Source organism: Vidua chalybeata, chromosome 3 (genome assembly GCF_026979565.1).
Source record: "Vidua chalybeata isolate OUT-0048 chromosome 3, bVidCha1 merged haplotype, whole genome shotgun sequence".
NCBI lineage: Eukaryota > Metazoa > Chordata > Aves > Passeriformes > Viduidae > Vidua > Vidua chalybeata.
In genome coordinates this window covers 111,717,486-111,743,653 of record NC_071532.1, presented here as the reverse complement: position 1 = coordinate 111,743,653, position 26,168 = coordinate 111,717,486, and the positions used below count along the sequence as shown (strand labels likewise).

Below are 26,168 nucleotides of genomic sequence, written 5' to 3'. Positions count from 1 at the left end.
ACAGGCTCAACGTGCTCGTTCGTTACCCCACAGATTTCACAGCGTCCTAAAAGCCGAGCAAAAAGGCTGAATTTTGGTTAAAATGCAGCACCAGCAAGCCCAGACTGCCCTGAAGGAACCTGTCTCCCAGAAAAGGTCCAGAAGTCTTACTTGGGTAGTTTAGAACAGACATCAACTTTATAAAGCGCCATTTTTTAAAAGCAGGTTTGTTCCTCGATATTGAAAAGCAAATTCAGGCGTTGCTGAACCTTCACAATCACAGAATTCCAGACTGGTTTGGGTGGGAAGGGTCCCTAAAGCTCATCCACCTCCAACCCCAACACCTTCCCCTATCCCAGGTTGCTCCAGCCTGGCCTCGGACACTTCCAGGGATCCGGGAGCAGCCACAAATTCTCTGGGAATTCTGTGCCAGGGCCACCCCACCCTCACAGCCAAGAATTCCTTCCCAATATCCCACCTAGCCCTGCCCTCTGCCTGCAGCCACCAGGATTCCTTGGAGCAACTGCAGCTTCCATCAGAAGAATGGCTGAAATTAACGTGGGAATGTGAGAATGGCTGGGGTTGGAGAGGCCTCCGGAGACCTCGAGCCTGCAGCAAGCGGCACAGGATCACATCCAGGTGGGATTTGAGGATCTCCAGCCTCCACAACCCCTCTGTTCTGTTGCCCTCCAAGTTTTTTCCTTTCCTACACAGCGATCTTTCCACAAACCCCGTCCTCTGCTAATCACACCAAGCGCGTCTGGCACGGCTTGCCGTGATCCGGCCTCTTCAGAGACAGATTTAAAAAGGAATCTGGAGCTCCACGTCCCAAACCAAGCACCGCAGGAACCGCCAGGGTTTGGTTTTTTCCCCCCTCAATGGATGAAGAGGTCCTAAACTCTGATTATTTACAACCTCTGTGTCTTCCCTTTCAGCAGAGCTCGGATTTGTCCTCTTCCCAAAAAAATCAATCCGGCTTTTGGGATACCTGGAGGAAACTTCCCTCCCCACCAGGATAATTGTGGATAACTGCTGCCTGCTCCCCAGCTCCGGGGAGAACACAGACAGGGAGAACACAGATAATGCTGGAACACAAAAGGACTCCTGGAACCGGCAATCGATGGAAATCCAAGGAAAAGGTGGAGTCGGGAGCTGCTCCACCAGGAATCAAAGGCAGCAATCGACCCCTCAGAGTCCTGGGATTCCATATGGAAAAATGAGCTTTTTAAGGGGCCGACGCCCCAGTTTTGGATCTGTTGTGGGAATAATTGTGTCTGCCCTGCACCTGGATGTTGTCTCAGGAATATCAGGTACAGGAGCGACTTGAACTGCAGAGCGTGGCTTATCTCCTCACTCTGTCACAGGCAGCCTTACCAAACATCAGGCTCGTGAAGCAAAAAATTAAGAATTATAAATTATTTCCGTGTCTCTTAAGACACTGAAATCACAGAAATTGCGAAAATCGTGGACGACTTGGGTTTTGAATGGTTTGGGTGGGAGGGGACCTTCGGGATGATCCAGTTCCAACCAGCTGCAGGCACCTTCCATTCCACCAGGCTGCTCCAGCCTGGCCTTGGACACTCCCAGGGATCCAGGGGCAGACACAGCTTCTCTGGGAATGCTATTCAAGGGCCACAGCCAGGGACTGCTTCCCAAATCCCATCCATCCCTGCCCTCTGGCAGTGGGAAGCCATTCCCTGTGTCCTGTCCCTCCATGCCTTGTCCCAAGTCCCTCTCCAGCTCTCCTGGAGCCCCTTCAGGCTCCGGAAGGGGCTCTGAGCTCTCCCTGGATCCTTCTCTCCCCCAGCTCTCCCAGCCCGGCTCAGGAGGAGAAGGCAGAGCTGCTGGTGCAGCCGCAGGGATGCAGATCCCTGATTTCCCTGCTCTTCCCAAAGCTCTCCTCGGGCGCGTTCCCTCATTAGGAGTCAGCTCCCGGCTGCTGCGGTGACTCACGGTGGCAGCTCAATAAGCCCAGCACCCCTCATGACTCACGGGTCAGGTGAGAGGAGCAGCAATTCTCATTTGCATGTGCATTCTACACCTTCCCCGGCTCTGATTGTCCTCAGCCAAGAGCAAAAGCAGCCGCAATCAACTCAACACTCGGGCCTTGATGGGAGCAGCTCCCGGGCAAAGAGATGAGTTTCTCCAGAGGGAGAAAAATCCGTCCTGGAGCGATCGTGAAATCCCTTAATAATTGCAAACCTGCTCCTAAGGAAGGGGAGCTTATCAGCGAGCCCACAGCCCGGCTTGACAGGCACCCAGAAGGGCCCAGAAATTCTTAAGTGGTGCTCTCAGTGAGAAAAAAATTAAAACTTCTCAGTCCTCTCGCACACAAAAACAAAGATCCCCCCCTGGCTCTGCAATTCTTTACCCACTCCTCGGCCAACCTATTTCTCAAGCAAACCCAAGCACCTCGAGCAAAGATTTCTGTCTGAACGGTGTAAAAAAGCGTTTATTACCCCAAAAGGGAGGTGCTGCAGAAATATTGAAACCCAGGGAATTCATTTCCTTCCTCCGCTCTCAACGGAGCCGCTGTGAAAAAAGCCTGGAAGTTTCCCTGTTTATCTTTGCAAAAAGCACACTTTTGGTCGATGAGTTCACGCATTTATCTGCAAGAAAACCAGAATTTCAGGGGATTTCGGGTGAAATCCAAGCTGGTTCGAGGGATGATTTCTTTATCCGGGCTCGCAGTGCCCGTCCCCAGTGAGGGACGGGATCCACCTCCACGGCAGGCTCTGGCACACAGAATCACATCGTTTTTATCAGATTAACTGGCACCAGGAGCCTCAGAGGGCTGATGGAGATGAAGCATCACAAGAAGAAAATTGAAAATTACGTCGGCAGGAGGGTGCCAGATTGATGATCCCTCAGGTCGGGTCGGCGCGTCGCTGTCAGCACAGCAGAGCCCGGGTGTGGGACAAAAAAACCCAGAAATTACTGGGTAAAAAGGGGGAAAATTGGGGTTTGAAGCAAGCTGGGAGAGTGGAAGGTGTCCCTGTCTGTGGCAGGGATGAATTAAGGTCCCTTCCAACCCAAACCACGCCAGGATTCTGTGATTCTCTCCTGGCTGAAGGTCCTTTCCCATATGAATGATTCTCTTTACAAAATCTGAACTTAAATAATGATTTGCCCAAGAAATAAAGCCTCCAGAATCCCATTCAGATCCCAGGGCACTGCTGAGTGCAGTGCCCACAGCACACAGCAGGGAGAACTCCTCACCACTCCTCAGTCCTGAGAGAGGTGCCAAAAATCCTCACAGCAGCCCCTGCATCTGGACATTTTCCAAGAAAGTTTTTGACCATCCCACAAATCCCCAGAGCAGCTCGTGTGGCCATTGCCAGCATCTCCCTTCAGTTCCATCTGTAATTTAGTGGGGTTTTTTCCTTGCTGCCTGTTCTCTGCTCCTCCACACTCCTGGTTTTTCATCCAGGCAGGTTCGTGACCCACCAGAATCCAGGGATTGGCCAGGATGCCACCAGGGAGGAGATCTGGGAGCTGGTGGCACCAGCAAGGCCCTGGCAAACAGCACCAACCTGGCTGAAGGTCCTTTCCCACGTGAAGCAATCTCTGTACGAAATCTAAACTTAAATAATCATTTGCCCAAGAAATAAACCCTCCAGGATCCCTTTCAGATGCCAGGGGAGTGCTGAGTGCAGCGCCCACAGCACACCACAGCAGGGAAAAAGCTCTCAGAACTCCTCTCAGCCTCTGCTGGAAGTGCTGAAGGAGCTGAATCCTCGCCACAGAAAGAAATAAATTCAACCTTGACTGTTCAGCTCAAGTGTCCCCGACCATCCCAACCAACGCTGCAGTGACACAGCGCAACAACCGAGCTCCAGGAGCACAAAAAGCAAAAGCTCTGATTCATCTCCAGCCCCATTTTCTCCACCATGTAGGAAATGCAACCTGAGTAACTCCCACAGAACTCCTTTTACCAAGCGCTTAGCGTGAGTTTTATGTTAAAAATATAAACCTTTATTTATCTGCTGAGGAGCCCACACGCTGCCAGGGCAGGATTTTTGTCACCCCTGCTCGATCTGCGCTGCTCTGACTCCACGGAGTCACTTTGCCTTTAAAATTGCTGTGGCAGAAATAGTTCCCTTATTATCTGCAGAGCAAAGGCCAGGCAGCTTGAAAAATTATTTTAGGCCCAATAAAATCAGCTAACACACCTGCAGCAGAGAAAAAAAAAATACAGACTTCCCACACTGTGAATCACAGCAGTAATTTGAACGGACAACCTGCAACCACCACCCTCCTTCCCCGAGGAGCCGTGCCCTTCAGAAACTCTTTGCCCAACTTGTTTGCTGTTTTATCTCGATAAAACCCACTTGGAAAGAGCAGCAGGGTGCTTTTTTGTTTGGTCTTAGAGCGACACGAGAGGTGGGAGGAAAAAAGAAAAAAAAGAAGCAAAGAAAAGCAGCAGAAGTGTTTGGTGCCCTCCAGAGGAAAAACCGAATTAAGTCGCAGCTTTGAGATACAAAGGACTGGTTCTAAAATCACTTCTGTTGGAGGTGACCGTTCTAAAATCACTTCTGTTGGAGGTGACAGCTCTAAAATCACTTCTCTTGGGGCTGGATAATGTCACAAATAAAAAACCCACAACGACGCGGCACCAAACCCAACCCACCCGAGGGACGCTCGCTCACTTAACAGCTCCAAAACATCAAGCCTTTTTTGGTTTTTTTTGTCCACCAAGCACTGAAAATTGAGCGTTTCCTGCCCCTGGATGGATCAGGCTGTGGTTTCTGAGCCGTTCAAATGAGAATGTGACACCCAAGGAGCTGGTTTGGGGCTGGAAGGGGCCGGGAGCGCTGACGCTCTCGGGGCTGAGTCATTCCTGACGTTCCCCCTCCCCAGCTGCAGGCAGAAAATAAAGAATAAATCCCGCGGCCAGTGGCATTCGTCACAACTCCAAATCAGGGTGATGAGGCGTGACAGAGCTGCCTGGAATGCCAAAAAAAAAAAAAAAAAAAAAAAAATCAGGGGAAAAAGTTTGGCTTTTCCTGCGCTTCCGGAGGTCTGCCCGGTGCTGCTCTGCAGAGAGCGGCTGGAAATATTCGGCGCCCAAAAAATTGAACAGAGCTGTAAATATTCAGTGCCCAAAAACACATCCCCTCAAAAAAAAAAAAAAAAAAATTTTCTTCATTTTTTTCAAAGGATAAACAGTTTAAACTGGAAATAATTCCTCACCTGACGGCCTCTGCCACGTTGTTGGAAGTGTGACCCGACAAGGCGTCGTGCAGGTTCCTGATGAAATAATCTCTGTAATCCTCAGGTAAAGCCATGAAAGTGCCACCCATCACGATAAATTCCACTTTGTCCACGCTGTGGCCCAGCTGCTTCAGCTGAAAAAGTGAAAATATCACAGGAAAAAATGTAAGTGGGGGATTTATCCAAAAGATTTCTCTGTAATCCTTGATTTTCTTAGGCTGCGTTTCCCTTTTTAGTTGTTTTATGAGTGAGAAATTAAGGGGTTTGTGTAGGTTTTTTTTAATAATCACTTTCCTTTGCAAAAAAAACCCTCAAAAGTCTTTTTTTTTTTTTACTGTAAGAACTCAGAGCAGGTATTGTAGAGGGTTTTCCTGAAAAATCAGAATTATTTGAATTACAGGTTCCGGTTTGAAACGACCTAAACTGGACCAAAAAGGCGAAAAAAAAATTCCTTGAATCTCCTTTAATCCACGTAGAACGAACTCTCCTTAAAATCTTGAGGGAGAAAATACCAAATTAATGGAGAATTTTCCAATGGATTGGGAGATAAAGAGGGAACTGATCAAAGCAGAACAGGACTGAGAAACTTTTCACACCCAACTCTCCAAGAATCACCCAAACAAAATAATTTTGGAATGATTAAAAATCAGGCATTGCACAGCAGAGACTTTAGGAGAGGTTCAAAACTCTCTAAATGAGAGCTGGACACTTGAAAATGTATTAATTTAATTTTTGCAGCCCACCAGTCCAAGAAATTGAAATAATTCTCTTTTTTTTTTTTTTTTTTTTTTGCATCAAGGAAAAAGGTACCTGCTCCACTCTGTGCCTCGTCTGGAGGTAGGGATCGTACCGAGCCCGGATGGCCCTCATGGATGTTGGCTGAAAAAAAAAAACCACCAAAAAATTCATTTTAGAAACGTTTTTCCCCCCCCACAAAAGAACAAAATCCAACTTTCAGCATGCTGAGAACTTCAAATCCTGACTGACCCGAAGCCTCCAAACCCACAAACCGAGACTCTGTAAAATTGTGAGTACGAGTTTGGCTCCTCAAATTCTTTTAAAAAATAACATTTTTACCCTGAGATGGCAACAGGACCTAAAACCACCAAAATTATTCCATTTTTAGTGTTCTCCAACAGCTAAGAAACCTCTGCAGCGAGTCACAAAAGCCTTACAAAAACCACAAAATGTTTTTACCAATTCCTCAGGCACCATCCTCTAGACTCAGCCTGGGCTTCAAATATTCTCAAAATTAAACTTATTCCTTCAATTAAAACCCCTAAAAACTCTTTTTTTTTTCTATCACCAGCTGATGGAAGCCTATTAATTATGTTTTAAGGGGATTTTCAAGCACCTTTTGTACCCTGGATTCACTTGGTATTTCCCATTTTTTTCCTATTTCCTTCATGGCACAAGATTTAAATGACTGAGGTAGAACAGAAAAAACTCCTACTCTAAAAGGAATTTTCACCAAATTAATCCAGTTGGTTTTCACCTCATTTTCCTGCTTCACATCCCAACCACAGCTTTGAGCTTTTTGGTTAAAATCAGTCACAATAATTCAGTCACAAACTGCTGTTAAAACTTTCTCCAGACAACAGGGAGGAAATAGTTTGGAAATATAAGAATTTAAATTTATCACTGCAGATAAAAGGGAATTAATTTAATTTCAGAGGCATTAACAGCTAAAAAATGAGGATTTTTAACCAAAATTTTTACTTTTTTAAATCCTGTAGGAACCTCTCCACATCTCTACTCCAGTGTTTCAATACCCTTCTTAGACAATTTTTTAAAAATTTTAACTCATCAGTAATTACTGTAATTAAGAATTTCACTCCAAGACTTCGAGCTGCTTTAGATCCTGAAGTTTATGAAAATTGATTTTGGTTTTATTTTTGTATTTACTTTTGGCTTTATTCTTGCAACACGAGTGAGCTGCAGAAATAAAGCCCAGCCTAACCCAAAGCCAGGCTTAAGGAAGGTTGGAATAACAAAAAAAAAAAAAAAAAAAAAAAAAAAAAAAAAAAAAGGGAAAACCAGGGAAATCAGTACCTCATATCCTGTGTAGGACTGGGTGGAATATTCAAAATCAGAGTCAGGCCCCCCTGGGCAGTACCTGCAGGGTAAAAAATAGAGAAAACAGGAATTAAACAAAAAATTCCAATAATTTCTGTGGTGTCCAGGAACGCTGGGGGGAGCTGAGCCCACCTGGGTTTACAAACAGCAAATGGACAATGCAAAAAAATTCAAATTTTAATTCCTTCAAATTAATTTTAATGAGAATGGGACGTCCAAAAGCAGCTCAGACCTGAAACAACCCAGTGAGACTTTCTGGAAGGAAAATCCGTGAAAATATTTCTGGGGTGCTCCGTTATTTTAGGGAGCAGCCATAAAGTTTTGGGGCAACAGTTACACGCAGATTAATTGATTTTTTTTTTTTAATAATTTCACAATTTGAACGTTTTCCGTGATTCTCTCAAGAGCATCACTTCATTCCGTGCAGAACGTGATTTTTTTTTTTTTTTCTTGTCATGGAGAGATGTAAAATTGGGATATCACCCATCAAGTTTTCCAGAAATTTAGGGAATTTTAGCATTTTGATGGTGAAAAAGCTCAGCTGTATTTTTTTTTTTTTTCCTGATCTTAGGGATGTGCTGTTTGATAAATAAAATATTCCAAAGATGAATTCAGCTCCAGCGGGAAAGGTGAGGGAGCATCCAGGGGATTTTCCTGATGGAGCAGATCCCACCCCCACCAGAGCATCCCTGTTTGGGATAATTGATATTTTATTCCTTGGATTAATTGATTTATTTCCTCACTGCCAGCTCACGCCGAGTCATCCACCACCATTATAAAATTAATTAATCATTAAATCACCTACGTTAATTTGCTGGCAAAGGGTTTGTGCAGTCCAAGCTGTTTTAGACACGGAAAATTCACGGATTCATGGCAGGGAATGTTTGGAAATAAATGAAGAGATGGGAAAAGCATGACCAAAATCAGATTTCAAGGGAACGGAGTCGAAGTGAGGAAGAGAATTCAAGGTAAGCCAAGCTCGTGCTCTTTAATTTGAATAAAACTGAGCTGATTACAGGAGATTTTGGCAGCTGGAGGCCAAAAAAAAATTAATAATAAATTAATTAAGACATTAATAATACATTAATTAAGAAAATAATAATAAATTAATGACCACAGAGGTGGGAACCTAATAGGGAAGGGTGGGTTTGGGTCATGAAAGGAGGAGGTTTTCTCCCTCGAGGAAAAGGTGAAAAAAAAAGCAGATTTTGGTGTGGTGAGGCTGCTCCTGCAGCGCCGGGGTTGTCCAGGAATGCTGGAAAAAGGAACTTTTGGGCCATGGAATCCCAGAAAGGATGGAAAAGGCCTCTGAGAGCATCCAGTCCAACCCTCCCCAGCACTGACCCGTGTCCCCAGGTGCCACATCCCCAGGGATCTGGAATCCCTGCAGGGATGGCGACTCCAGCACTGCCCAGGGATGGAAAACCCTTCCCAGGCAGGAACTGCTCCCCAAATCCCACCTGAACCTCCCCATGGTGCAACTTGAGGCCACTGCCTCTCGTCACTTTTGGTTAAAACCAACCACAATAACTCAGTCACAAACTGCTGTTGAACTTTCCCCAGACAACAGGGAGGAAACAGTTCGGAAATATTTAAAAATCAACAAAAATTAGGGAGGTATCACTGCAGATAAAAGGGAATTAATGACACTCCAGAGGCATTAACAGGTAAAAAACGGGGAGAGGCTGTCCCCTCTCATGTCCCCTGGGAGAAACCCCAATCCCACCTGGGCCTTCCAGACAGGGAAAAAAATTCCCTCTGGAGCCTCCTCTTCTCCAGGCTGAGCCCCTGGTGCCCCAAACCCTTCCCAGCCCCTCAGGGGCGTCCCCGGGCCTGCAGCTGTGCCAGCCCGGGGGCACATCTGGCACATCTGGGCCCTCCATACTCACACACAGATGTTGCCCGTGAAGTTGATGTGGGGGCAGCGGTGGGGTTTGCACATCACGGCCACCACGGCGATCTGCCAGGGAAATTGCAGGAATTAGCCCAGGAATTACCAAAATTCAAGGGTTTCTTGAAAGGTTGGGGGGGGTGCTGGGGGATGCTGGGGGATTTGTTTTAGGGTGTTCCCTGCTGAAACAGAGGTGGGTTAAAGCCTTGGAGGGGAAAACAAAGCCAGAGAGAGATGGGAATCCTTAACGAGCCCTTTTAAACGTCATTGAATGCTCTCACGTTTCAGAATACAAATAAACAGTAAATTAATAAATAAATTAATTATTAAATTAATAAAATAATAAATAAATGGGGTCTGTTACGAAGAATTAGCTAGTTTACAGTAAATTGGGGTCTGATAAGGAGATTCAGGTGGTTTCAGTATAAATTGGGGTCTGATAGGAAGAATTGGGTGGTTTCAGTATAAATTGGGCTCTGATATAAAAAATTAGGTGGTTTCAGTATAAATTGGGGTCTGATATAAAGAATTGGGTCTGATATAAAAAACTGGGTGGTTTCAGTATAAATTGGGATCTGATATGAAGGATTGGACGGTTTAAGAATAATCTGGGTCTGATATAAAGAATTGAGTGGTTTCAGTATAAATTGGGGTCTGATATGAAGAATTAGGTGGTTTCAGTATAAATTTGGGTCTGATATAAATAATTAGGGGTCTGATATAAAAAACTAGGAGGTTTCAGTACCAATTTGGGTCTGATATAAAAAATTGGGTGGTTTCAGTATAAATTGGGGTCTGATGTGAAGATTTAGGTGGTCTCAATATAAAATGGGGTCTGATACAAAGAATTAGGTCTGATATAAAGAATTGGGTGGTTTCAGTACAAATTGGGATCTGATATAAAGAATTGGGTGGTTTCAGTATAAATTGGGGTGTGATATAAAAAATTAGGTGGTTTCAGAACAAATTGGGGTCTGATATGGAGATTTAGAAGGTTTCAGTATAAATTGGGGTCTGATAAGATTTAGGTGATTTCAGTATAAATTGGGGTCTGATATGAAGGATTTGATGGTTTAAGAATAAATCTGAGTCTGATATAAAAAATTGAGTGGTTTCAGTATAAATTGGGCTCTGATATGGAGATTTAGGTGGTTTCAGTACAAACTGGGGTCTGATACCAAGAATTAGGTGGTTTTAGTATAAATTGGGGTCTGATATGGACAATAATTGATTTCAGTATAAATTGTGGTCTGATGTGGAGATTTAGGTGATTTACAGTAAATTGCATTAATCACTCTGCTGAGAAGATCCACAGCGACCTGGACACAATCCCCCTTTCTCCTCAGGGAAATCTCAGGATATTTTGGGTTGGAAGGACCTTAAATCCCAATCCCAACATTAAATCCTCTATCCCACCTTTCCTTGGACACTTCCAGGGATGCAGCAAGCACAGGAAAACCTCCAAGGAAGGGACCTTCCCCCCAAAACATTTCCCTGTGGAAAAGGCAAGCAAGGCCTCCGGGCATTCCCCACCCTGGTTTTGGGTGGGGATTGAACCCAAATTTTGGGCTGGGAGCAGGCAGGGTGTGGGGGAAGGAGGGAAAATCCCTTTTCTCTCACCCCGCTGGCCGTCCTGACGGGCTTGGCCTTGAGCTTTGGCAGCAGAACCTTCCGGAACTGCGGCGGCACGGCCGCGATGATGTCGACGAGCCGCGGCTGCGCCGCCAGCCCGTACCTGGCCGAGGTTTTGGTCTTCAGCCTGCAACCAGAAACGCCCAAAAATCACCAAAAATCCACCCCAAATCACCCAAAACCCACGCCCAGATCACCACCAGCAGCCCTGGTTTGCACACAGAGGCAGGCAGGCTCCCCCAGCTCTGCTCCCCAGGCAGGAATATTAAACACAAACCCCAAAAATCACCTCACAGCTGCCAGCGGGTTTGATTTTCTGTGTTTGCCCCCTAAGTTTGGTTTTATCCTGGCTTTGCTCCCTAAATTTGGTTTTATCCTGGCTTTGCCCCCTAAGTTTGGTTTTATCCTGGCTTTGTGCAGGCAGGCAAGGCTCCTGCTGCTCCACCTTCAGGGGTAATTCCTGACTGATGTTTAATTCCTGATTAATTGATTAATTCAAGTGTTTAACCCCACACACCCAGCCTGGGGCTGAGTTCACCTCCAAGGCAACTCCCGGCAGGAATGTCCAGGAAAGAAGTTTATAATTATGTGAAAAAAGAGAAAAAAGAGGGGGAAATTCAGGTTTTCTTCCTCTATATAAATAAATAAAGGAGGAAGAAATTCCTGTGAACAACAAATTCAGGTTTTATTAATACAAATAAATAAAGGAGGAAGAAATTTCTATAAAGAATAAATTCAGGATTTCTTACTTCATATGAATAAAGGAGGAAGAAATTTCTGTAAACAACAAATTCAGGTTTTCTTATTCCACATAAATAAAAGAGGAAGGAATTGCTGTAAATAACAAATTCAGGTTTTATTTATTCCACATAAATAAAAGAGGAAGGAATTGCTGTAAATAACAAATTCAGGTTTTCTTATTCCACATAAATAAAAGAGGAAGGAATTGCTGTAAATAACAGATTCAGGTTTTTTTTACTCCTCATAAATAAAGGCAGAAGGAATTTCCATTAAGAATAAATTCAGGATTTCTTACTCCACATAAATAAGGAAGGAAGGAATTTCTGCGAGCAACAAATTCAGGTTTTATTAATACAAATAAATAAAGGAGGAAGGAATTTCTAGAAAGAATAAATTCAGGATTTCTTACTCCACATAAATAAAAAAGGAAAAAGTTTCTGTGAACAAGAAATTCAGGATTTCTTACTCCACATAAATAAATAAAGGAGGAAGAAATTTCTGTAAACAACAAATTCAGGTTTTATTAATCCAAATAAATAAAGGAGTAAGAAATTCCTGTAAACATCAAATTCAGGATTTCTTCCTCCACATAAATAAGGGAGGAAGGAATTTCTGTGAGCATCAAATTCAGGGTTTCTTACTTCACAAATATGAAGAACGAAGAAGTTTCTGTAAACAAGCTTGGGTGTGACACATTGCTTTAAAAAAATCTGATTTAATATTATTTCTCTATTAATACCTCCTTTCCCTGGTGGATTTGGGACTAGTGAGGGATGGACAGAGGTGGGGGAAAAAAAAGGCAGTGCGAGTTTCTTGGGAGTTTTTCACAAAATGCCTCCCATCTGAGACTCGGTAGGAATCTGACCGGTTTTGGGGGGTTTATGATCAGCAAACGGTGTGAAGATGAGAGCTGTGCCCAGCTCTGAGGCACTCACTTGTTGAGATCCACGTCCTTTCCCTGCTCGTGAGCCTCCAGGAGCTGCTTTATGATGTCAGCGATGGTCATCACCATCAGCTCGGCCTGCCTCAGCTCCCCTGCGCCAAAACCGGGGAAAAACAGAGCAAAAATGGGCAAAACCAGGGGGAAAAAAAACCCACAGATTTTCCTGCTCGTCACGGCCCAGCCGGGAATTCCTGCCCACTGTGGAGTGGTTGGGTGGGAAAGCGCTCCAAGAGCGGATCCGACCGCTCCCGGCAGCGCCAGGGCCACCAAGTGTCACATCCAGAGGGATTTTAAACCCCTCCGGGAATGGCGACTCCGCCGCTGTGCCAGGGCTGGACAGTTCTTTAAGGGAAGGAATCCCTCCCGTTATCCAACCCGAGCCTCTCAGTGTCACATCCAGAGGGATTTTCAATCCCTCCGGGAATGGCGACCGGGCAGCTGCGCCAGGGCTGGACAGTTCTTTAAGGGAAGGAATCCCTCCCGTTATCCAACCCGAGCCTCTCCCGGCACAATTTGAAGCCGTTTCCCCTCATCCCGTCCCTGTTTCGCCCCGGCTCTCCCCTCCTCTCAGGGACCTCCACAAGGCCTCCCCTGCGCCTCCTTTTCTCCAGGCGGAGCCCCCGCAGCTCCCTCAGCCGCCCGTGCCCCGGCTCCATCCCCTCTCCCGGACACGCTCCAGCCCCTCAGGTCTCTTTAATTTTTTTTTTTTTTTTTTTTTTTTACCTTTCCCATTTTTCTTTTTCTGCTTCATCCCGGCGGATCCCGCGGCCTAGCCCGCCGCGCTGCCGTAAAGCAACACCGTCCGGCGCCGTCGCGAAAGCGGCGTAAAGCGTTGTGCAGCACAAGGGGGTGTAGTTCCGCCAGCAGCCACCAGGGGACGCCGGGACCGCACCGAGAGGGGGACCGGGGAGCGCCTCCGGTTTTTTGGGGGGAAATCCCGGGTTTTGGGGGGTTCCGGGGGTCCCCCTGGGTTTTGGGGGGTTCTGGGGGGGGTCCCCTGGTCCCCCTGCCCGTGTGGCCCCCGTTGAGATGCTCGGCTGGATGGTGTTTGTGGAAAGCTGAGGGGTCAGGTGAATGCGGAGTCACGCGGATCAAGGAATCAATCAAGGAATCAATCAAGGAATCAATCAAGGAATCATGGAATTAGGGAGTGAAGGAATCGGGGAATCGCAGAATCACTAAATGACAGTGTCAGAGAGCCACAGAGTCTCAGAAGTGCAGAATGATGGAACTGTGGAATCACGGGGTCACGGAATCTGAGAGTCACAGTCAGAATCGCAAAATCATGGAAGCGCAGACTCAGAGAATCCCAGAAGTGTAGAGCGATGGAATCATGGAATCGTGGAATCCCAGAGTCAGAATCACAAAATCATGGAATCACAGACTTCCAGAATCCCAGAACTGTAGAGTGATGGAAGGATGGAATCACGGAATCTCAGAGTCACAGAATCAGAATCACAAAATCATGGAATCGCAGACTCAGAGAATCCCAGAAGTGTAGAGCAATGGAATCATGGAATCCCAGAGTCAGAATCACAAAATCATGGAATCACAGACTCTCAGAATCCCAGAACTGTAGAGTGATGGAATCATGGAATCTCAGAGTCACGGAATCTTGGAATCAGAGTCAGAATCACAAAATCATGGAAGCACAGACTCAGAGAATCCCAGAAGTGTAGAGTGATGGAATCATGGAATCGTGGAATCCCAGAGTCAGAATCACAAAATCATGGAAGCACAGACTCAGAGAATCCCAGAAGTGTAGAGCGATGGAATCATGGAATCACAGAATCTCAGAGTCACAGAATCTCAGAATCACAAAATCATGGAATCACAGACTCCCGGAATCCCAGAAGTGTAGAGTGATGGAATAATGGAATCACAGTGTCAGAGACTCAGAGAATCTCAGAATCACAGAGTGGTGGAATCATGGAATTACAGAGCCTCAGCCTCAATCACGGAATCACAGAATCATGGAATCACAGACTCCCAGAACCTCAGAATCACAGAATATGAGACACACAGAACCACAGAAGTACAGAATCAGTCACAGATTCACGGAATCGCAAACTCACGAAATGACAGAACCATGGAATTACAGATTCATAGAATCATGGACTCAGAGTCTCACAGAATGACAGAATCCATGGAAATACAGATTCACAGAATCACAGAACCATGGAATTACAGATTCACAGAATTATGGAATCACAGTCTCACAGAATTACAAAATCAGAGAATTACAGATTCACAGAATTATGGAATCACAGTCTCACAGAATTACAAAATCAGAGAATTACAGATTCACAGAATTATGGAATCACAGTCTCACAGAATTACAAAATCAGAGAATTACAGATTCACAGAATCATGGAATCAGATACTCATGGAATCAGAGACTCATAGAATCAGAGAATCATGGAATTACAGTCTCACAGACTTAGGGAATCATGGAATTACAGATTCACAGTATCACAGATTCATGGAATCGCAGTCTCACAAAATTACAGAATCATGGGATTACAGATTCACAGAATTACAGAATCATGGAATTACAGATTCACAGAATCACAGAACCACAGACTCACACTTCACAGAAGCACAGAATCATGGACTCACAGTCTCACAGAATTACAGAATCATGGGATTACAGAGTCACAGAATTACAGAATCATGGAATTACAGATTCACAGAATTACAGAATCATGGGATTACAGATTCACAGAATTACAGAATCATGGAATTACAGATTCACAGAATTACAGAATCATGGGATTACAGATTCACAGAATTACAGAATCATGGAATTACAGATTCACAGAATCACAGAACCACAGACTCACACTTCACAGAAGCACAGAATCATGGACTCACAGTCTCACAGAATTACAGAATCATGGGATTACAGATTCACAGAATTACAGAATCATGGAATTACAGATTCACAGAATTACAGAATCATGGGATTACAGATTCACAGAATTACAGAATCATGGAATTACAGATTCACAGAATTACAGAATCATGGAATTACAGATTCACAGAATCACAGAACCACAGACTCACACTTCATAGAAGCACAGAATCATGGACTCACAGTCTCACAGAATTACAGAATCATGGGATTACAGAGTCACAGAATTACAGAATCATGGAATCATGGTCTCACAGAATCATGGAATCGTGGTCTCACAGAATCACGAAATCATGGAATCACAGTCTCACAAAATCACAAAACTACAGAATCAGAGAATCATGGCATTACATAATCAAGGAATCACAGACTCATAAAATCACGAAGTCACGGACTCAGGCGATCAGAGGATCTCCGACTCACACCCCCACAGAATCCCAGATTTGCAGATTCTCAGAGCCCCAGGACAGGACCACAGAGAGTCACTGGTTCCACCTCCCTGTTCCAGCAGGGCCACCCCGGAGCACAGGGCACGGGATTGTGTCCAGAGGGCTCTGGAATATCCCGGAGAGGAGACTGAACAGCCTCAGAGCTGGGCACTGCCCAGGGAAGAAGTTCTTCCTCGTGTTCTGGTGGAATTGCTGGGATCATTCCCTGCCCCTGGCTCTGGTGCCATTGCTGGGCCCAGAGCAGAGCCTGGCCCTGCTCTGCCCCTCCCTGCACCCAGGGACACCCAGGGATGAGGTTCCCTGTCATTTAGCTCCTCTGGAGGCTGAACAGCCCCAGCTCCCTCAGCCTTTCATGGCCGGGGAGATGCTCCAGCCCTTCCTCAGCTTTATTGGAGCTCCACGTCCCTCCTGTCCCAGGACCTGGACACAGCGTTCCAAGGGCATAAAAACATCCTTGTGGCTGCTCTTACAGCTGATGATTAAAAAGGGGCAATCTCTGAAGTTCCCAGTAGTGGGATCATCCTATTTCCCTGTTAAATCCAGTTTTTCCCCGCGGTCTCGTTCCCAAATTCCCGCCGGTGCTGGGATCCGCCCTGAGGGGAACCACGCGGGGCTGAGGAGGCCGCGCCCACTCAGTAAAAACATCGACTCCAGGAGGGGAAAACCGACTAAAAAGGGACAATTCCTGAACGTCTCAATAATGGGATCGTGCTATTTCCCCGTTAAATCCACTTTTTTCCCCGCGGTCTCGTTGCCAAATTCCCGCCGGTGCTGGGATCCGCCCTGAGGGGAACCAGGCGGGCCTGAGGAGGCCGCGTCCCCTCAGCGCTAGGTGGTAGCAAAACATCGACTCCAGGAGGGAAAAACCGACTAAAAAGGGACACTTCCTGAACTTCTCAATAATGGGATCGTGCTATTTCCCCGTTAAATCCACTTTTTTCCCCGCGGTCTCGTTGCCAAATTCCCGCCGGTGCTGGGATCCGCCCTGAGGGGAACCAGGCGGGCCTGAGGAGGCCGCGCCGCCTCAGCGCTAGGTGGTAGCAAAACATCGACTCTAGGAGGGAAAAAACGACTGGGTTTTCCTGACAAAAGGATAAAAATCCCTCCTGGAGACCCGCGGGTTCCCGAGGAGTGCACGGAGGAGGGAGCAGGGAAGGGGAACGGGGTGTTTGAAGGGAGAAGAGGCTGAGGGGGTCCCTGGAAGCAAACCCAGCCCAGCCCAGGGGAGGATGGATATTGGGAAAAGCTTTATTGGAAAAGGTTTATTGGGAAAAGGTTCTTCCCTAAAGGGTCGAGCATTGAACAGGATCCCCAGGGAATGGTGACATTCCCAAGGCTCCAGGACAACGCTCCCCGGGAGGGATTTTTGGGATGTCTGTGCAGGGCCAGGAGTTGGATTTGATGATCCTTCCAGCTCAGGATTTTCCATGATTCCCAAAGTGTCACAGTGTCCCACACAGTTGTTGTGCCCTCTCCTCTTTGTGAGGATTTGGAAGCCTTAAAGCCCTGAGCAGCCTGGGATGATCCCAGATCTGACCCTGCTTAAAGCAGGAGGCTGGACCAGAGGTCTCCCGGCGTCTCTTGCATCCCAAATTCTGCATCAATCCTATAAAATTAGCTCGGGATTCTTCTGTGAACATCCAGCGACTTCTAAAACTCACCCGAGCTTCTGGAGACAGGCATTTCCTCAGCTCTTGTTTGGGGAATTGGCAACTGTTTGGTTGTTGCTGTTTGCCAGGGCCTTGCTGGTGCCACCAGCTCCCAGATCTCCTTCCTGGTGGCATCCAGGCCAATCCCTGGATTCTGGTGGGTCACGAACCTACCAGTGAGCAGAGGGGAAATGCTGCCTGTGGAAAAAAAACCATAAATCTCACGCTAAGCGCTTGGTAAAAGGAGTTCTGTGGGAGTTACTCAGGTTGCATTTCCTACATGGTGGAGAAAATGGGGCTGGAGATGAATCAGAGCTTTTGCTTTTTGTGCTCCTGGAGCTCGGTTGTTGCGCTGTGTCACTGCAGCGTTGGTTGGGATGGTCGGGGACACTTGAGCTGAACAGTCAAGGTTGAATTTATTTCTTTCTGTGGCGAGGATTCAGCTCCTTCAGCACTTCCAGCAGAGGCTGAGAGGAGTTCTGAGAGCGTTTTCCCTGCTGTGGTGTGCTGTGGGCGCTGCACTCAGCACTCCCCTGGCATCTGAAAGGGATCCTGGAGGGTTTATTTCTTGGGCAAATGATTATTTAAGTTTAGATTTCGTACAGAGATTGCTTCACGTGGGAAAGGACCTTCAGCCAGGTTGGTGCTGTTTGCCAGGGCCTTGCTGGTGCCACCAGCTCCCAGATCTCCTCCCTGGTGGCATCCTGGCCAATCCCTGGATTCTGGTGGGTCACGAACCTGCCTGGATGAAAAACCAGGAGTGTGGAGGAGCAGAGAACAGGCAGCAAGGGAAAAACCCCACTAAATTACAGATGGAACTGAAGGGAGATGCTGGCAATGGCCACACGAGCTGCTCTGGGGATTTGTGGGATGGTCAAAAACTTTCTTGGAAAATGTCCAGATGCGGGGGCTGCTGTGAGGATTTTTGGCACCTCTCTCAGGACTGGGGGCTGCAGGGTCAGCAGGGCTTGCAGGGAGGGAAAAGGGCACGAGGAAGGAGCTCTTCCCATGGGGTGGGATGTTTTAAAAGGCCCGCTCTGTGCCTGAGGTTGGCACGAGGGCGTTTGGAAATCAGATCCCGGGGTGGAACAGGTTGAAATAGGGTTTAAATCATCCTCCAGCAGGCACAAGGTGATGGATTTCAGATATTCCCATATCCTTGTGCCTCCCTAAAAACAACTCCTCGCTCAGCCCTGGAGCTGAGCTGTGCTCCCTGCTCGTTATCAGCTTCATCCACTGATTACAGCAACTTTTTATCTTGCATTTATTTCCTCTCCTGGCTGGCTGCTCTCCCTTTGCCACAAGGTCTCCACGCTCTCTCAGAACCATCCATTAACCCTTCATCCCCCAGTGCCCACTGCTGAGGCTTCGCTCTCCTGCTCCCACCTCCCTGGCAGCAGCTCACGTTCCCTCATCTCCCACCTCTCCACACGAGCCGGGCATTCCCAAAAATCCTCCCACCTGCTGCCCCATCCACGTAAGCCACACTTTTTTTTTTTTTTTTTTTCTTCCCCCAAATTTCTGCTTCTTTAGCTCAGAATCATCAGGAAGGTTTCATTTTGGCTCCCAAATTCCAGACTCTGCCGTTCCTCCGGGGCAAGGAACACCGGGGAAGTGCAGGTGGAGTTTTGGGATGGAGGCAGAGGCAGCCCGGCGTGTTTGGCTTTGTTGCCCACATCTGAGCGGGGCTGTAGCCCAGGGCTGGCATTCTGATCTCTGGAATTCGCTGCCGCTGATTCAGTTGCCCCTGGGCTTTTGAGAGGTGCCTTTAATCACAGGCGGGGGCCGATTCCAGTCGGGCAGGACCTGGAAACGCCGAGCAGGGCAGGGAAACGCGCATCTCCAAAGGCACAGCGTCCGTCCCTGCTCTGCAGTTCGGCAATTTCTTATCTGGGAACTCGCTCTGCAGTGGGGCAGGGACCATCTGCAGCCCCAGGCACTGAGAGCGATGTGTTTTGCCCCAGGCAGCTGATGGAGATATTTTTTTCCCCTCTCCATTTCAAATTCCAGCCCATTTCCTGACCTCAGGAATGATGTAAATTCTGTTTACAGACAGCATAAGTACATCTGATTTTATTCTGATTAACTTCTGTAGGTCTGCTGGTATTCCAAGGATAATTGATTTGGCTCAACACGCTCCTGGACAGTTCTGTTTGTTATTTTACAGCATCATTTTAAAGCTTAAACCTTCTCTTAATAACTTTTTTTTTTTAATAAAATACAAAAATAAATACCGAAAAACATATAAATCAGAGAAAGTTTAAGTTTTAAAATGTGCAGTGAGCACTTAAGATTCAGTAAAGGCACAGAGCCTGCCCGAGACCACTCAGATCCTGGGAACTGTACAATTCCAGGGAACATCAATGGGAAAAGATAAACCACTGACATAATTTCCATTTTTGGAATGTGGATCTGACCCTCAATTGCTGCCTAATAGAAACAAAAAAAACCAAAAAAAGAGCTTGGATTTAGGAAGCCAATGAAGCACCCATGGAGCAATTGCTTTAATTTGGTTTCCTATGTTAAAAAAAAAGGCTGGTGAGGAGAGATTTGCAATTCCAGGGAATGCTGCTGGTGAATGCTTTGGTTTGTTCCACCTCACTTTAAATTCTCAAAATTTCACTTTCTTCATCAAAATCCATCAGTCTGCCTTCCTGCATAATTAACAGATCTGAAGATACAGGAGATAATTCCCAGCTGCAAGTTCCTGGCTGATTCTTTGGGAGGTGGCAGCTGGGATTTGTTGGGTTTTAGGCCTTTGTGTTGGTTGGGATGAACTCATCCTTCCAAGCACCCAGGAAAACCAGAAGAAAAACCCCAAAGTCTGGGAGGGGGAACTGAGTTGTAAAATCAATGATTTGGATGCTCTCAAATCAATGATTTGGATGCTCTCAGTCCGTGGAACGCCGTGGTGTTCCCAAAATCTGTGAAACCCTGAAGTGACACAGATTAATCTGCTCACAGAGCAGAAGTTTCCTCCTAATCCACATTGAAACGTCCTTGAGTTGCACCGGGGGAGGATTAGGTTGGATATTAGGAGCAATTTCTTCACGGAAAGAATGGAATCTTCATCCCACTGAATGGAATCCCCATTCCTGGGAGTGTCCTGAAAACCTGCGGATGTGGCACCTGTGGACATGGTTTAAGGAAGATGGGCATGGATTTGGGGATCTAAAAGATCTTTTCCATCCTTAATAGCTCTGTGACTCTGTGATTGGTAGGTGGAATTTCCTCCTAAATGTGATTTTTGTCCATAAATGCTGAGGATTCGTGTGCTTGCCGTGATTTTTCCCGATGTGTGGAAGGGTTTAGTTTCGTCCCAGATCTCTGGGGTGAATTCAAGTCACCGTGCTTTCAATCCCCTTAGCCTCAAAAACTCCTCTTTGTTGCATTTTCTGGGAATTCCCCAAATTGCAGAAAAGACCAGTGAGAGAGAGAGAGCGAGCACGGGATTCCCAATCTCTTAAATTCCAGCTCCTCTTGGATCCACGTGCAAATCCAGAGTGTTGGATTTGATTTCCTTCTTGCTATCACGACGGAAAAGGTGGAATTGCTTTAATGTGAGAAAGGAATTCTGTCTCCAGGTTTTCCATGGGATGTGCCCCAGGATGTCCAAATGATCCACATGAGATCCAGCAGCTCTGGCAAGGATCTAAGGAAGCTCTCCATGGTCAAAGTTCCAGAAATTCCCAGTGTACCCAGAAGGGAAAGGGAAAGTAGCACCAGCTACAGGAAAAGAGGTTCAGATCCCAAAGCCAGCAGGAACTTTCCTGTCCTTTCCTCAGTGCCAGGGGGGTAAATTTCTGTTCTTTTTGCATGAAGGATGCTGTGGATCTTCCCTTATTCCGTGTCGGATCCTTGGTTGGATGAAGGAACGTGCCAGGGCTGAGCCTCAAACAGAGGAGGTGCTGCATGAGAGAGAAATGATAAAAATCAGACTTAGAGGATTCAGATTAACTCAGAGGATTCAGGTTCTAGATGTATTTAAGTGCTCAGCCAGTCCTTGGGATTTCAGTGGCATTTAATACCTTTCCAAATCTGGATTGAGTGGGAAGACTGTTCCCGCTCGGGATCTCATTATAGGGAAAATAATCATCAATCAAAACATTTTCCCTTTTTCTGTCCCCTCCTGACAACTTGCAAACACGGCCTGGCAAAGCCCAGCTGGAGCAGGATCCAAAATTGGGATGTTTACTTTGGGAAGAGCCTGGCGGAGTTCACAGAGGTCTGGGAGAGGTCACTGAAGGAATTATGATAGGATTTGTCTCTCTCTGACACAAAAAAACCCCAAAACACAGTTTTTCCTTGCAAAACTGCCCCGAATCCAGGTGCAACCCCTCAGGAATCATTTACCTCAGCAGTGGTGTGGATAAATTCTTCCAGAGTTTTTAATTTTCCTGGATGCAGCCTGGATGGGATTTGGCACATCCCGGCCTGTCCCAGAATCCTCCATGTCCCATCCCCTGGGAGATCACATCCCTGCAGGAATTCCCTGTTCCCCCACATCCTCTCTGACAGCACTGGAATTCTCCTCGTGGAAAAGTTCAGAGAGACTCAAACACCTTCTCCCCATTCCCAACTTTATCTGGGATTCCAGGATCAGGGGCCTGTTTTATGGAAACCTTGTATGGCTTCAGCCCCATGAGGGAACGGGATTTTCCAGCCTGATCCTGGTGATTTTATGGCCAGGATGTGTTTATGTTCTGCTTCCTACTTGTGTTTTCCTTAGGCATCATTCATGGACTCATGGAATTGTTAAGGTTGGAAAAGTTCTCCAAGACCATTGTGTCCAACCAACCCCCATCACTGCCACGGCCACCACGGATCCATGTCCCCAAGTGCCACATCCACGTGGATTTTCAATCCCTCCAGGGATGGGGACTCCACCCCGGGGCAGCTGTGCCAGGGCTGGACAACCCTTCCAGTGAAGGAAATTTTCCTGAAATCTATTTAAATCCAATCCCTAATCCAGTCCAATCCAAGCATTCCAGAGCTTTCCTGATCTATTTCTTGGGTCCTTTCTCTTGTCGCAAGGATTTGGGATCGCTGGTTTGCACTGTGGATCCTCCTCGTGGAGATTAACCCACGGATCTGCTAAAAAGGCAAGGTTTGGGAGATCCAAAGGGATCCTGGAGGTCTCCATGTGCTCCATCATCTCCCGTCTAGATGGGATCACCAATAATTACTGGATAATCACTTACCTGTAGGATCTCCCATCACTCTACCCCGGTGTCTTTCCTAAAATCCCAACAGTATTCCATCAAAATCCTATTTTTCTTCGCCCCCTCTGCATTCTTCGCCATTTTTGCAGAAAAAACCACCAGAGGTCACAGATGGAAACCCTCAGGGTGACAACCCCCGGGTGAACCACCAGGACTTCCCAGGGACCCCAAAAAGGCTTTCCCAGCACTTGGAGGCTCCTGACCCTGGGCAGCTTCGGGATGCACCAGGAAGAGCTTCCAAAGCCAACCCCAGACTGAAATGGCATCAGATTGTTCGGGATCGTCTCACTCTGCCTCCTTGCTTTTGGAAACCCTCTGCTCTGGATTCCCTGGGTTCTCACCATCCAGAGCACTTCCTTGTCCTCCATCCCCAGGAGCAGCTCCAGGAGAGCTGGAGAGGGACTTGGGACAAGGGATGGAGGGACAGAACGCAGGGAATGGCTTCCCACTGGGAAAGGGGAGATTTGGATGAGAATTGGGAAGAAATTCCTGGCTGGGCCAGTGGGGAGGGGCTGGGCTGGAATTCCCAGAGAAGCTGTGGCTGCCCCTGGATCCCTGGAAGTGTCCAGGGAAAGACTGGACAGGGCTTGGAGCACCCCAGGACAGTGGAAGATGGCAGGGGTGGAACTGGATGGGATTTAAGGTCCCTTCCCACCCAAACCATTCCATGATTCCATGATTCCATGATTTGGGTGCTGTCTCCAGAACAGCCTCCCCGAGGACAGGACACCACACTCACACGGGGACCTGCTGTCCACCCTGGTGGCACCTCCAGCTCCTCTGTGCCGTGGTTTTGGCGCTCGGACGGGTCCCGGGCGGATCCCGGCGTTCCAGCGGGAGCTCTGGGCCAGCGCCTTGGGGGGCAGGGCCCCGCTTTGGTGAGGTCTGGCCCAGCTGGGACGGACTGGTGGCTTTGGGACGGGCTCTGGATCTGCAGAGAGGGATAACTGGGAAAGGGAAAGGGAAAGGGAAAGGGGAAAGGGAAAGGGGAAAGGGAAAGGGGAAAGGGGAAAGGGGAAAGGGAAGGGGAAGGGGAAAGGGGAAAGGGGAAAGGGGAAAGGGGAAGGGGAAGGGGAAGGGGAAGGGGAGGGGAGGGGAGGGGAGGGGAGGGGAGGGGAGGGAGGGGAGGGGAGGGGAGGGGAGGGGAGGGGAGGGAAGGGAGGGAAGGGAAGGGAAGGGAGGGAAGGGAAGGGAAGGGAAGGAAGGGAAGGGAAGGGAAGGGAAGGAAGGGAAGGGAAGGGAAGGGAAGGGAAGGGAAGGAAGGGAAGGGAAGGGAAGGAAGGGAAGGGAAGGGAAGGGAAGGGAAGGGAAGGGAAGGGAAGGGAAGGGAAGGGAAGGGAAGGGAGGAGGGAAAAGGGAGAGAGAGAGAGAAAAAGGAGAGGGAGAGGGAGAGGGAGAGGGAGAGGGAGAGGGAGAGGGAGAGGGAGGGAGGGAGGGGAGGGAGGGGAGGGGAGGGGAGGGGAGGAGAGGAGAGAGGAGAGGAGAGGAGAGGAGAGGAGAGGAGAGGAGAGGAGAGGAGAGGAGAGGAGAGGAGAGGAGAGGAGAGGAGAGGAGAGGAGAGGAGAGGAGAGGAGAGGAGAGGAGAGGAGAGGAGAGGAGAGGAGAGGAGAGGAGAGGAGAGGAGAGGAGAGGAGAGGAGAGGAGAGGAGAGGAGAGTTGAAATCATCATCTGCAACAACTTGAGAGGGACTGAAAACATTGGAATCCACTGGGAAATTCTATACATTCTATACATTTCATTCCCAAATTTTATTCTATTGGTTCTGTAGAATAAAATCAATAAATATTGATTCCATAGATTTTATTCCTAAATGATATCCCTTAATGATATTCCTAAAAAATAAAGTCCAAATCTGCTTTATTTGAGCTGTGCTGTGGTGCCTTAAGGACAGAAGGACCCAATTAGAAATTGGTGCCAGTAAAGCTAAACCCATATTAATTAATTCTCCACACCAATTAATATGTTAATGCCCAAATTCTCCCCTGTGCATGTCCCCAGTCTTGCTCAGTGTTCAAAGACTCAGAAGTTTAAAGGATGAAGTTTAACTTTTATTTAGTATTAAAATTAAGGAAAAAAAAATCTTAACCCAGTTTATTCCTTGAGAAAAATCCAAAAATTAAAAAAAAAAAAAAAAAAAGCAGATTCTGGAAGATAAAAGCTTGGAGTTTTGGGGGGTTTTTTTGACTGATACAAATTATTGGTAAGGATAGAGAACAAACATTATTGTGTTGAATAAAGAAAATTCAAAGTAAGGTTTCTAAAACATAAATGTACACATTGCACAGGACCGTGTGCTGGGAATCCTGGATTTTCCTGTCATTTTCCCATTTATTCCCATTTCCACCATTTATTCCCACCTCCTGGAAATGGAATTTTGACTCAGAACATCAATCCCCCATCAAAATACCGTGGAAAAAATGCACTCCTGCCTTCAAATCCTACAATCTCATTACCTTAGGACACAGGCAGGGAGGCAGGGACGACTGATCCTGTCCAAAAGAAGTTATTTAAGGACTAAAAATAATTTTTAGAAGGCTAAAAATAATTGGGGAGCAGCTGCGAGGCTGGGGCAGTGTCTGGAGCAGGCGAAGCCCCGCGTTGCTGACATTGATCCACCCAGTTTTTCCTTCCCCATAAAATATCTGGGAATTTGCTGGGAAGGGCTCTGGGCTCATGAATCACAGCTCCAGGTCAGAGTGGCACCCTTGGAGTGTCCTTAAAGCCTTTCCCTGCATAAAGAGGGGGCAGGAATTCCCTGCACACACATGGGGGTTCCACGTGCAGAAAGTGGCCCTTCATTCGAAACCTAATTAACTCCACTCACTGTAATTTACTCTTTATTCTAATTGGGCCCATTGACTTTAATTTATTCCAAATGAAGAGCGAGCCTGGTCACATTTTCTGCTTTCCATGATTAGTAACAAACTCCAAACCCTCCCAGGTTTTGTCATTCACCACACGGAAACGTGGAGCCAGTGGATGTCCCCTTAATTAGGTGTTTATTCTTATTTTGGTTGAGCCTCCTGAGCTGGGAGCTCCATCTAATAACCCCTTTTTACATCTTCATTGTTGGCTGGAATATTCTTTATTCTCACCTGCACTCTGCACTTGGATCATTGATCTATTTGAGGGCTTCATTTTAATTTGACTCGGTGTTTGCTCGCCTTGGGCATTTATTCTTTCATCCCAGGCTATTCTTCTTCTAAGGATTTGCTGAAAGATTTGCACATTAAGCTTCTTTATTTAGGCTTGATTAAATGGGAGCCTTTTCAAAGGCCTTTCATTTCAACCAGGTTTCCCAATACTACCTTTAATAAGAAATGGAAATTAATTTTGGATTATTCCTAGAGAATTATATTTATATATATTTTTTTTTTTACTTTTTCTTACGCATCAGCCTGGTTTAACCTCGGTTTTATTTGTTTTAGTGCTCATTTATGGCTGCCCAGCCCTGGCA

The 26,168-nt window shown here is 46.9% G+C and overlaps 2 protein-coding genes and 1 long non-coding RNA gene across 9 annotated transcripts in view; 1 reads left to right on the top strand and 2 right to left on the bottom strand.

Annotated features, from left to right (window-relative positions):
* The window catches only part of ELP3 (elongator acetyltransferase complex subunit 3), an 89,615-nt gene extending 76,309 nt beyond the window's left edge, over positions 1-13,306 (bottom strand). Inside the window, exons 1-7 of the mRNA XM_053937844.1 lie at positions 13,200-13,306; positions 12,469-12,568; positions 10,781-10,919; positions 9,159-9,229; positions 7,246-7,309; positions 6,004-6,072; positions 5,173-5,327 (exon numbers count right to left, since the gene is read on the bottom strand). Coding sequence (XP_053793819.1) covers positions 5,173-5,327; positions 6,004-6,072; positions 7,246-7,309; positions 9,159-9,229; positions 10,781-10,919; positions 12,469-12,568; positions 13,200-13,227 — 626 coding nt within the window. The 5' untranslated portion in view covers positions 13,228-13,306. The remainder of the gene's footprint in view (positions 1-5,172; positions 5,328-6,003; positions 6,073-7,245; positions 7,310-9,158; positions 9,230-10,780; positions 10,920-12,468; positions 12,569-13,199) is intronic.
* LOC128785371 (uncharacterized) lies at positions 6,082-8,289 on the top strand. Its single transcript, XR_008429854.1, has 2 exons — positions 6,082-6,220; positions 7,841-8,289. It is a non-coding gene; the product is annotated as an uncharacterized LOC128785371 (long non-coding RNA).
* Positions 13,307-19,494: 6,188 nt separating the features above from the next.
* The window catches only part of FBXO16 (F-box protein 16), a 39,189-nt gene continuing 32,515 nt past the window's right edge, over positions 19,495-26,168 (bottom strand). For 5 of the 7 annotated variants that reach the window (XM_053939426.1, XM_053939417.1, XM_053939418.1 and 2 more), the window contains 3 exons: positions 25,807-25,924; positions 23,450-23,657; positions 19,495-21,396 (listed from right to left, as the gene is read on the bottom strand). In XM_053939426.1, coding sequence (XP_053795401.1) covers positions 21,381-21,396; positions 23,450-23,657; positions 25,807-25,924 — 342 coding nt within the window. In that variant the 3' untranslated portion in view covers positions 19,495-21,380. The remainder of the gene's footprint in view (positions 21,397-23,449; positions 23,658-25,806; positions 25,925-26,168) is intronic. The other 2 variants (XM_053939420.1, XM_053939425.1) reach the window with 1 other exon arrangement.